At 48.0% G+C, this 12,500-nt stretch overlaps 1 protein-coding gene across 1 annotated transcript in view; it reads left to right on the forward strand.

Annotated features, from left to right (window-relative positions):
* Nucleotides 1–3,298: 3,298 nt before the first annotated feature.
* The window catches only part of shank2b (SH3 and multiple ankyrin repeat domains 2b), a gene marked incomplete at both ends in the record, with an annotated part of 138,868 nt that continues 129,666 nt past the window's right edge, over nucleotides 3,299–12,500 (forward strand). Inside the window, one exon of the mRNA XM_083920918.1 lies at nucleotides 3,299–3,502. Coding sequence (XP_083777044.1) covers nucleotides 3,299–3,502 — 204 coding nt within the window. The remainder of the gene's footprint in view (nucleotides 3,503–12,500) is intronic.

The raw sequence follows: 12,500 nt of genomic DNA on the forward strand, positions 1-12,500 counted from the left end.
TGCAGGACAGTGGCTCCAGGAGCAGAGAGAAACTAAAACATGCAGGACAGTGACTCCAGGAGCAGAGAGAAACTAAAACATGCAGGACAGTGGCTCCAGGAGCAGATAGAAACCAAAACATGCAGGACAGTGGCTCCAGGAGCAGAGAGAAACCTAAAACATGCAGGACAGTGGCTCCAGGAGAAGAGAGAAACCTAAAACATGCAGGACAGTGGCTCCAGGAGCAGAGAGAAACCTAAAACATGCAGGACAGTGGCTCCAGGAGCAGAGAGAAACCTAAAACATGCAGGACAGTGGCTCCAGGAGCAGAGAGAAACCTAAAACATGCAGGACAGTGACTCCAGGAGCAGAGAGAAACCTAAATCATGCAGGACAGTGGCTCCAGGAGCAGAGAGAAACTAAAACATGCAGGACAGTGGCTCCAGGAGCAGAGAGAAACCTAAAACATGCAGGACAGTGGCTCCAGGAGCAGAGAGAAACCTAAAACATGCAGGACAGTGGCTCCAGGAGCAGAGAGAAACCTAAAACATGCAGGACAGTGGCTCCAAGAGCAGAGAGAAACCTAAAACATGCAGGACAGTGACTCCAGGAGCAGAGAGAAACCAAAAACATGCAGGACAGTGGCTCCAGGAGCAGAGAGAAACCTAAAACATGCAGGACAGTGGCTCCAGGAGCAGAGAGAAACTAAAACATGCAGGACAGTGGCTCCAGGAGCAGAGAGAAACCTAAAACATGCAGGACAGTTGCTCTGCAGGAGCAGAGAGAAACCTAAAACATGCAGGACAGTGGCTCCAGGAGCAGAGAGAAACCTAAAACATGCAGGACAGTGGCTCCAGGAGCAGAGAGAAACCTAAAACATGCAGGACAGTGGCTCCAGGATCACTGTTGGGCAGCCCTGCACTCCAGCCTCTTACTACTACTACCACTCCCAGCCATCTTCTGCTTTTACTACCTTTGACCTTTAGCGTTGGGCTGAGCACCGAGTGTCAGAACGGGTAAAAGTCAAGACCACAGTTAAAGTTTCTAGTTACTGTGTAATTAATCTTTCGTGTCTGAATTATTTTTATATTCATATATATATATATATATATATATATATATATATATATATATATATATATATATATATATATATACTTCCTCTCCTTTCTCTTGTTAGTCACTTCCTGCCAACTGAGCCTTTTGTAAGCGCCATTGTTGTGCTCTGAGTGGCTGATGTATGAACTCATTTCTCATTTGTTCTCCACAGCGAGCGTTACATTAAGTGTGAGTGGACGTGAGCAGTGCTCTGCTGTGGAATAGGTGGTTGTATGGCGTCCAGCTGCGGATCATTGTTCCCCGAGTTACACCAACCTCACTGCATCAAACTTCTCAGTGAATGATGCCCCACCCACACAGGCCTGATACGTAGAGCGTGGAGCTGGGATGTATTTCTCTTTTACTCATATTCGCAACATTCAACACAGAAACAATCTTTTTTTTGCAATCTTTTGCAGTTTGTCTTGTGATTTAACTCTAAATACCACAACACCACGAGGCCTGGCTGTGCAGGAGCAGCCTGTCTCACCTGTAGACTCTATAAAAAAGGACGTAGCGTCTCAGTCGGGGTCCGTTCTCTCAACTTGATCCAGTCTTCCTCGCCTACAGGAGTCTCCATCTTGTCAGCAATGACTCCGCCTCATTTCCTCTGACCAAAAAAGGGCATGTATGTGACGTTGAGGGGAGGGGCGTACGTCCATCTGGCTGACGTTTACCTCCGAGGAGAAGTGAGGGCCAGAGGCTAGCTGTCACTCAAGAGGCCACGCCCCTAATTATTCATAAACTTTAACCTCCAATAAAATAAAAACTAGCCCCTCCCCCTCAGTGTTGTCATGGAGATCTGAGCTAAACACACAGACTAGAATGTTCTTTTGTCCTTAAACAGGTTTAATGATGCTGTGTAAACGGCCTGTTTAACATGGGGCTCAATGAGAAACTGCTCTGTTATGAAACCTGCCCCTAGTGGACACTCTGGAGAACTGACGCTGACGGAGCTTCCTGATTGGATCAAACAGGAAGTGGCTGTGGGCGGGGCTTGGTCATACTTGTCTCGCTGCAGAAGTCCTTCATAAAAGAACCTCTTGTCAGTGGACATCTACATACCATCCACACCACATTCACACACCCATGCACAGCACGGGGAGCAAGGTGGGGGTTAGTGTCTTGCATACGGACCAAATGCGGACATTGAGCGGCCGATCTCTCAGATGGAAGACGACCCGCTCTACCTCTGAGCCACAGCCGCCCAGAACCACACAAAAGTCTGCCTCAAACAGCTGATCTGCGTGGTTATGCGCATGAACACGATGAGGAAATGTAGTGCCAAAGGAAGGGGCTGTGTGACAGTGAGGTAAAGCTCTAACTGTAGCGTTCACTTAAAGCGATATAGACTTTTTTTAGGCGACTAAAGTACTTTTTACCGCAGCTGCTGCCTCCGTCCACAGCAGCTTCTGTGTCAGCACTCCTGTCTGCTGCTCCAAACCTCCAGACTGTGCTTTAGTGTTTCATCAAACACAAGATCTCTGATTGGATGTTTCTTGCTGTAGTGCACTGTGGGAGTAACTCTGCAACTTAGAGAACCATGGACGCACCGTGCAGGTATTTAGGCATCAATATGTCTCATTATTGCAGCAAAAGATAGTCAAACTACCTGATCAATGTCTGGAAGGTCATAGTTCAGGCATGCAATATGATACTGATGCCTTCCTTCCTTCCTTGCTTCCTCCCTTTACCTCTAACAAGGAGACGTGGATATTAAGATACAAGTGATTACACACTCAGGTTATTTTAAATGTCTTCATTCTTTCCACATCACTCACACGATGAGACGGAGGCCAAAGGCAGTGACAGATGAGATTCAGTGCGTTCCATGTGCTGATCCATAAATCACGTTGACGTCGCCTCAGATTAATAAAGGAGAGTAAAAGGAGTCGAGCTTTCGGTGGTACGGTGCAGTCGCTTGCAGACGCAGTTTGTGCTCAAACACAGTAGAACCCTAATGAAGCTAAACCTTATAGTGAGGACGCGGTGACGTTCGTTCCTTTGGGGGTTATCTGAAGCGGGCTGCAGGCGCAGAGGGGACGAGGAGAAACTACCAAAACAAACTAACAAGCACCGTATCCAGGGGCTCTCTGAGGGACAGAAGGTGTCTAACGGGAGTGGGCCGTGGGGGGGTTCTTCCATTTTAATGCATTTTTCTGTGTCTGACCTTTCGTCCCTCTTTGTCTCGTCCCAGCTGAATCCAGCGGGCCTGCTGACTATGCCCCGGAGCCCCACCTCCAGCGAGGATGAGATGGCCCAGAGCTTTTCCGACTACTCCGACGACTGTGCCTCTGACAGCTCCCGCGAAGAGACCATTTACGAGACCATAAAGGCCACGGCCGAGACATCGCACAACCACATGGACGACGTTCACACAAACTCGCTGGTCATCCGCGTCCTCGTCCCGGACCTGCAGCAGACGGTGAGTACATGATGGAGAAGGCGGCCATGTTGGCGATCTATGAGACATGTTGTTATCTGAATATTGTTTATCTAGCCTTGTTGTTGAGAGCCTCGGTGATGGTGTATCTGGCACCTTATGTCTGTATTTACGGTCTGAGAGCTCTTTGGAAAATGAAGCACGGCCCGGTGGGGATGATGTGTGAGAGCTGCACCTCTGCACAGAGAGACACTCGGACCGCAGGGCCCTCTCTGGCATCTCAGTTTCAGGATGCATTAAACATGGGTATGTTTTAGAAAATGCTGAAAAGAGTGTTTTTTAGATGTTAGAGGTCTTTACAGCGACCTACGAGTGCTCCAGTGCACTCTCAGCTCACTGCACCTACAACGAGCGTCAGAGCATCACATCTCAGAAAAGACACGAATACGCAGAACTTTATAAAATGTATTTTAATTTTTTTTTACACTTGTGCAAAAACATACAAATTAATGGTTGAATATGGAGAATGAGCAGAACAGCTCCATCTAGTTTCTCAGGATCGTAGTCGCAACAACAAAAAAGAAGTCCAGCAGTGGGGTTGCCAGGTTGGTCAGACCCGGCCCAGTAGCTCAAGGAGACCGGAGTCTGTTTGAGCCTGTTTGACCCCGTCCCCTCCAGAAAACCACAGCATAAAAACAAGGATTAGAGGAGTTTGACTGACAGTTAGCGTTAGCCGTTAGCGTTAGCCGTTCCAGCTAAGTGCTGATGAAAGTGATGTTAGCATCCAGGAGAAGCGTAGCCATGTGGGCGTGCGTTTGAATGGCGTTCCTCTCCTTTCTCTCAGTCCATGGAGTGAATGCTCGGCCTATAGTGACTCTGGTTGTTGCCCGTCTCCGCTCACTCAGCTGCTGGGACAAAGAACGCCCCCTTCACTGAGGCTCCCAAGCAGCTGCAGGATCGGCTAACTCCAGTTCACCCAGTGCCAGCCTACAGTAGCTGCACCAAACAACAGACAACCCTGGCAACCAGCAACGCCCAACGCTATTGGCTGCTACCATGGATGGAAACACCGTCAAACCCGTCAAAGGCATTTTAAATATTAATTCAGACTTTTTTTTACCAATGGAAAAGCAATACTTTTATCCTGTACCCCTCAAAACGCCCCGTGGGTGTATTATTTAAAAAATATATATAACTTTTAATACAAATTCTTCATATTCAACCTTTTATACATAACAGATAATGTGAAGGAGAGGTGCAGAGAAGCCCTCAGAGGGGGCCTGATCACTCTCCAGTGTGCACCATCGTCTATTATAAAAGGAGATCCAGATACAAACAGTACTGAGGCTTCACGCATAGAGCCCAGCACATACAGCTGAGATAACACACATTAGCATGCACTCACGCTGAAAGGATACAAAGAGCTTTGTCTCCAGATGAAGTCCTCAGGCCCCGGCTCACACACACACACACAACATCAATACAATGAATATTTCAGTGAAATCTTAAAGATACTCGGGGTTTTCTCCGGTATCATGGGAACCTTTCTTCTCCTTATCGCGTCCATTCATGTATAAATAATGTGCGTTACCTATTAAACAAATGAATGCTTCCAGAGAGAGCACGCATGTTAATGACCTGCCTGTGAAACCAGAAGCCTCCTGCGCTCTTCCTCAGTGTAATCTGTCACTCGTTTCCGTTTCCACGTAAAGCCTTTGACTCCAACGAGCTCTGACCAACGCTCACGTGCCGTCCTCTCCCCCTTGACAACACGGCGGTGTGTTAACGCGGAGTGGGCGGCGCGCCCGGGTGTGATATATAGACTGGTGCATAGGTGGTGTAGGTGTGTTTGTATTAATTCGACTCTTTATTCTAGGAAGTGTCTGATTGTAAATAACCTGGAGCAGGAGCGGGGACAGTTGGCTGTGTAGGCGCAGCGCGGTGCAAGTCGGATATATCTCCGGCCTTCACTGAAGCTGCATGTGTAGTTTAATGTGTTGGTGCCGTTTATAACAGCTGAGAAACACGCAGAAGCTCAGAGGAGAAAGGAAATGACTGATGCAACATGTTTCCACCAGTATGTAAATGAATGAGCAGCAGAAAGTCAATGATGCGTAATGGATGTTATTCTTAGACCCGCGCCTCAAAGTGTGTGTACTTGCATGTGAATGAACTGTTATTCGGTCTTTCTGACTCGAAAGCAAAACTTCATTGACCTTTATTTTATGGCGTAATATCTGCGATGGAGCAGTGTGAGATTATGAGCCCGGGAAAATATATTAAATTAAATAAGTACAAACTAAACAAGTGATAAGGAGCGATAAGTGAAAACAGTGTTAAAGTGTAGCAGCATTTCTGACTGAACTAAGTTACAGTACATTCATTCATTCATCTTCAGCCTCTTGTCCCTGTCGGGGTCGCGGGGGGGCTGGAGCCAATCCCAGCTGACATCGGGCGTGAGGCGGGGTCCACCCTGGACAGGACGCCAGTCTATCACAGGACACATAGAGACGAACAGAGACAGACAACCATTCACACCTACGGGTGATTTAGAGTCATCAATGAACCCAACACCTGCACGTCTTTGGACTGTGGGAGGAAACCGGAGAACCCGGAGAAAACCCACGCAGACACGGGGACAACATGCAGACTCCACACAGAAGGGCATTCGAGCCAGGAACCCTCTTGCTGTGAGGCGACAGTGCTAACCACACTGCTCAGGACAGTGTCTCCACTGTTCCTTACCTGACCAGAGGGGCATGAATTATAGAGTTTGATGGCCACCGGAAGAACAGACTTCCTCCAGCGTTCAGTGTTACTATAATACACTGTATTAATAGTGTAACCTTTTTTCCTCGAGTGCTTTTATTTTGAAGGGGACAGAGTGGAAGTGTCGGTGAGGATCTGTTTGTACTCACACTACCTGGGCCTCGGAGAATGCTTCTTGCTGCCTATACGTCATCACGCCGTAACACGTCACACGCATTGATGACGTCATGGCGATGCGTGGCTTTGTTTCCAGATCTTTCCGTAGACCTCTGAGTTCTTGTGCGTCTTGTCGACTGTTTTTGAATCTTTTCATCGACCAAATCTGCAGTAAACACTCCACCTCCGCATCACACCAACGTGAACCTTTCACCGCCATTGTTTGAAATGTCCGCGCATGGTCCCTCCTTCTTTTTTCTATGTCCGAACAGGCGCACAGGAAATGACCTCAGAACCGCCGTAGGCCTCGTGCTCGTGCTCGTACACGTGCGCACGCTCGTGCTCGTACACGTGCAAACGGCTCTACAAAAGCCGTGGACGGCCCGCTGTCCGCAGTTATAGGCGGAGCGGGTGCACTCACACTGCTTAAACGTACTAGGCTTTAGCTGAAAAAGCGGTTTTGGCCCAGTACAGAAGGACAGTGTGAGTGCGCCCTCAGTCAGTGGGTCGTCCTCCATTCGAGAGATCGGCTGCACGATCCCCAGCTCCCCCGGTCCGCATGTCAAAGTGTTCCAAGGACATACGACATAAGACACTGAACCCCGAATTGCTCCCCGTGCTGCTCATGGGTGTGTAAATGTGGTGTGAATGGTCAGATTAGATGGTCTGTAGATGTCCACTGCATCAGTGTGAATGTGACAAACACTGTGAAAGCGCCTTGAGCCGTTAGAAGACTAGAAAGACGCTTTATATAAGCACCAGTCCATTATGAGGGGCTGCTGGTGTCTGTGTTCCCATTTCAAAGTGGAATTTAAATGATATCCTGAATGTTACTGAACACACTAACAGGAGACTTGTTTATCATCATGTTGCTTTGCTAAACGCCGTTATGATCCAATATAAAAGTATAATAATAATAATTCTAAGTTACTTCAAGTGGATCAGCTGCCTAAACATCATGTAAGGTGTTGTTTTTGTTTTTTATTTACATTAATTTGCATAAATTCAGGAAGTGACATCACACATTCTGTTTAAGGGCGCACTCACACTGTCCTTCCGCACCAAAACAGGTTTTACGGGTCTAGTCTAGTGCGTTTGACCAGTGTGAGTGCAACCGCTCCGCGTCTAGCTGTGGCCAGCTTGCCGTCCACGGCCCGTTTGGGAGAGGTGGGCTTTAGTAAAGCACGTTTGCACGTGTACGAGCACGAGCGTGCGCACGTGTACGAGCACGAGGCCTACGGCGGTCCTGAGGTCATTTCCTGTGCGCCTGTTGGGACGTAGAAAAAAGAAGGAGGGACCATGCGCGGACATTTCAAACAATGGCGGTGAAAGGTTCACGTTGGTGTGATGCGGAGGTGGAGTGTTTACTGCAGATTTGGTCGATGAAAAGATTCAAAAACAGTCGACAAGACGCACAAAAACTCCGAGGTCTACGGAAAGATCTGGAAACAAAGCCACGCATCGCCATGACGTCATCAATGCGTGTGACGTGTTACGGCGTGATGACGTATAGGCAGCAAGAAGCATTCTCCGAGGCCCAGGTAGTGTGAGTACAAACGGGCCTGGAGGGGGGGACACGGACCCTAAAGCACGGGGTATACATAAGAGTTTATCTTCTTCTGCTCCTTTTTAGGCACAAATTACATTCAAATGTTGCCGTTTTCTGTGCAAATGCTGTTGTAAACTCTCCCAGAGAAAGTAATGATACTCTAGGTTAACGTCACAACCTTTAATTAGATCTTCTCCTTCCCTGAGCCGGGGCTGGAGAGTCCCACCGTGGCTGAATGAAACAGAGAGCAAACAGGACGCGCGGAGATCAACAAGAAAAACTAATTACATGTAACATCTATAATAGATCTGCTCCCTGCTCCCTCGTATCTGTTGTGTCAGCTCTGAAATGGATTTGCGGATAACAACGCAGCTTCTGAGGACGAGTGGAGTCCGTGAGTGTCTTTATATGTTTTATTAAGTGCCCCCCGCGTTCATTAGCCCCAGATGTGCTGCAGTACAGGAGCACAACATGCTGCATTGTTCCTACTGTAGCTCCTGCATATATGTATGTACAGTATATATATATAGTGTGTGTGTGTGTGTGTGTGTGTGTAGCTGCATTGATGGTATAGCCCATGTGCTGCAGCTGTCAGTGGAAAATGCTTGGATGTTACGGTTCCTCATCAAAGAGCAACTGAACTGCAGCTCCCTGTAGATGAGCAGCTGGGGGTGCTGCTGCCTGAGGCGCTAACGTAGTTTCATTCTTGGCTCCTGTGCCTCTTTGTTTGATGTGTGTGTCCTCGGGGGACTGAGGACCGACCCACATACACTGGATGACCGTGACAGTGGAGTGAGCACGAGCATTTCCTCGCCATGTGCCACCTGATGCTCCTCTGTGCTGGGTTTCCTCCTTCGCTCTCTACACTTTGGTCTCAACGCTTAATATTAAAGGTTGAATCTGGAGAACGAGCAGAACACAGCGTCTCAAGATCGCAGTCCAGGTTGGTCCGACCCGGCCCAGTAGCTCCAGGAGACCGGAGTCTGTTTGAGCCTGTTTGAACCCGTCCCCTCCAGAAAACCACAGCATCAAAACAAGGATTAGAGGAGTTTGACTGACAGTTAGCATTAGCCATTAGCATTAGCCGTTCCAGCTAAGTGCAGATGAAAGTGATGTTAGCGATCAAGGCCACATGTAGCCATGTGGGCGTGCGTTTGAAGGCTGTTGCCGTTCTATTGGCTGCTACACTGGAAACAGAACGGATAGTAGTAGTAAGGTAATAATGGAGCCTTATAAGATGTGTCAGTAAGGGCGCCCTCCCACTGTGCCTCCGTCCCGTGCCCCGTGCTTTAGGGTCCTTGTCCCCCCCTCCAGGCCCGTTTGTACTCACACTACCTGGGCCTCGGAGAATGCTTCTTGCTGCCTATACGTCATCACGCCGTAACACGTCACACGCATTGATGACGTCATGGCGATGCGTGGCTTTGTTTCCAGATCTTTCCGTAGACCTCCGAGTTTTTGTGCGTCTTGTCGACTGTTTTTGAATCTTTTCATCGACCAAATCTGCAGTAAACACTCCACCTCCGCATCACACCAACGTGAACCTTTCACCGCCATTGTTTGAAATGTCCGCGCATGGTCCCTCCTTCTTTTTTCTACGTCCCAACAGGCGCACAGGAAATGACCTCAGAGCCGCCGTAGGCCTCGTGCTCGTACACGTGCGCACGCTCGTGCTCGTACACGTGCAAACGTGCTTTACTAAAGCCCACCTCTCCCAAACGGGCCGTGGACGGCAAGCGTGCCGCTCCTAGGTGCGGTACGGTTGCACTGACACTGGTCAAAGGAACCAGACTTTAGCCGTGAAATGTGCTTGGGCACGGTACGGATGCACAGTGGGAGTGCGCCCTTAGACTCTACAGTGTTTGGAAAGATTGACTCAAGCAGAGATTCTTCTTTTCAGCTCTGGGAACCATATATAAGCATTTTTATTATTTTTATGAATACAAATGCTTCAATCGCCCTCTCTTCAGAAGTGACACCCTGTGTTTAACAATAATATAATTATATTTTCATGTGATCATAGAATAATTTGCTGGTTGATAAGCTTTTATGATTTTAAGGCGTCTTTCTGCTCATCAGCGTTTCAGGTTATTGTCTAAGTTTTTGTTTTTTAAAGAATCAAATATCTTACTTCATTAAATGTTGACCTCCAGCGTCGTTAGGCTCCAACATGTCAATCAAAACACATCAAACAGCAAAACATCAGTGTTAGCCTGCCTACAATGTAGATTAAAACGGTTTGTTTTTTACTCAGCTACAGAGTTACAGTGTTGCCATGGAGATAGAGTAATATTTAGTGCGGTGAACACTGTGTGATGTCATGCTGACGTTGACCAATCAGAGTGAGTTGTTGGATCAACTTGTATAACTGTTAGAAAAGACGTAATAATGCATTTAGTGCCGTTACATACCTTATATTCTAACAATAAGCATTTATAAGGACTCACGGTGGAGTGGTGATTAGCACTGTCGCCTCACAGCGAGAGGGTTCCTGGTTTGAATCCGGGCTGGGGCCCTTCTGCGTGGAGTTTGCATGTTGTCCCTGTGTCTGCGTGGGTTTTCTCCGGGTTCTCCGGTTTCCTCCCACAGTCCAAAGACGTGCAGGTGTTCGGTTCATTGATGACTCTAAATCACCCGTAGGTGTGAATCGCCTCACGCCCGATGTCAGCTGGGATCAGCTCCAGCCCCCCCCGCGACCCCGACAGGGACAAGAGGCTGAAGATGAATGAATGAATGAATGAATGAATGAAAAAAGGACTTACAGTATAAGGCCTCATTACCCATTAACTAACGCTTATTACAGTTTCCTTAATAAGATTTACCTTCTGTGTGTGTGTGTGTGTGTGTGTGTGTGTGTGTGTGTGTGTGTGTGTGTGTGTGTGTAACATAATGTGATATATTGATGTATTTATGCAGCTCTAATGGCTCCAGCTCTAACTCCGTGTGTCAGCCTCACAGGTGTTCCTGCTCGTGTTACAGACATTTACTCTCTCTCTCTCTCTCTCTCTCTCTCTCTCTCTCTCTCTCTCTCTCTCTCTCTCTCTCTCTCTCACACACACACTAATACAGGAGTCATGCAAATCAAAGCACATTACTGTGTTCATTACTGAACTCTCTTAGGCACCTAAAGATTTAGAAAGTCTCCAGTGTGTTCAGTCACGTGTGAGTTCCAGTGGAGTCGGATCCTTGTGGTACAACTTCAACCCAGAGCTGAACTCATGACCTAGCATAGATGGTGTGTCTGTGTGTGTGTGTGTGTGTGTGTGTGTGTGTGTGTGTGTGTGTGTGTGTGTGTGTGTGCGTGCATGCGTGTGTGTGTGTGTTAAGCTCTCTCACATGTATGCACTAATGCCTCTGATTTCACATCACTGAGCACTCCGTGGTGCCGCTTGATCACATGATTGAGTCACACAGTCCATTTGGAAATCAAGCTCAGGTGAATAATTCAAACGCACACAGCACGTGTGTGTGTGTGTGTGTGTGTGTGTGTGAGCCTCCCTCTCCCGCTCTGATGTATGGTAGTGATGTATTGAATGCAGGCGTGGAGCTGCGGTGTCGTGAAGGCCGGTCTTGTGTTCTTCTTTTCCCCAACAACCGTCAGTACATAACGCTGAAATCGATCATTCAAAAGGTTATCTTAGCTGCAGCAGCACGGCTGGTGCAGTCCGTAATAGCAGGCAGCAGCTGCCACCACAACTGAAGCTCAAGGTTTCGACCTCTCGAGTACTCGGGGCCGACACATGGATAGAAAAGGAAAACCTGCGCCCGGCGGTGCAGAGAAGGTGCACCGATGAAAAAAAGGCTTCGCTGTGATGCCGAGAAATCGTTAGAGCGCACAACTGCACATAAACCATAGGATCTTTGTGAAGAGTTAAAACAAATGAGTTACAAAATGTTTATTATAGTGAAGCCAATGCTTTAGTGCCTTAAACCTGCAGTCTCTCTAATGCCCAACAGGGGGCGACACCAAAAAGAAGTCTGATTGTATTGACTTTGTTGGGTACATTATGGTCAATCCGTACCGTTACCAGGACGTTTCACATCTAAAGTCTGGTTCCTTTGACCAGTGTGAGTGCAACCGTACCGCGTCTAGGAGCCGTACCGTCCACGAGAGGTGGGCTTTTGTAAAGCACGTTTGCACATGTACGAGCACGAGCGTGCGCACGTGTACGAGCATGAGGCCTACGGCGGCTCTGAGGTCATTTCCTGTGCTCTTATTGTGTCACTGGTTGTGCCTCTTATGCTTTTCTTTTACACACATGCACCGTTATCATTGCCTCTACTTTGAGAAGCATTGATTTCCAGTTCTCTGGAAACTTTAAACACATTATGTTAGTTGACCTCACGTCCGAGGCTGAGGACGCGGTAATAATAGAAGTGGATGGACATTTGCCACTGTAATAAACCAACAGAGGGACAGAAGACCATATCAGTCCAAACAGCCCTGCCAGATGCCAGACATCTGTTCCCGTATACCTTCATCTTTCCTTCCCTTTCCTCTCCTCTCTTCTGCCGGCTCCACGCCAGGCAGGGGGATTATGGTTCGGCAGAGTTCACAGACGGCTC

Source organism: Echiichthys vipera (assembly GCF_963691815.1).
Source record: "Echiichthys vipera genome assembly, chromosome: 1".
In the NCBI taxonomy this organism is placed as follows: Eukaryota; Metazoa; Chordata; class Actinopteri; order Perciformes; family Trachinidae; genus Echiichthys; species Echiichthys vipera.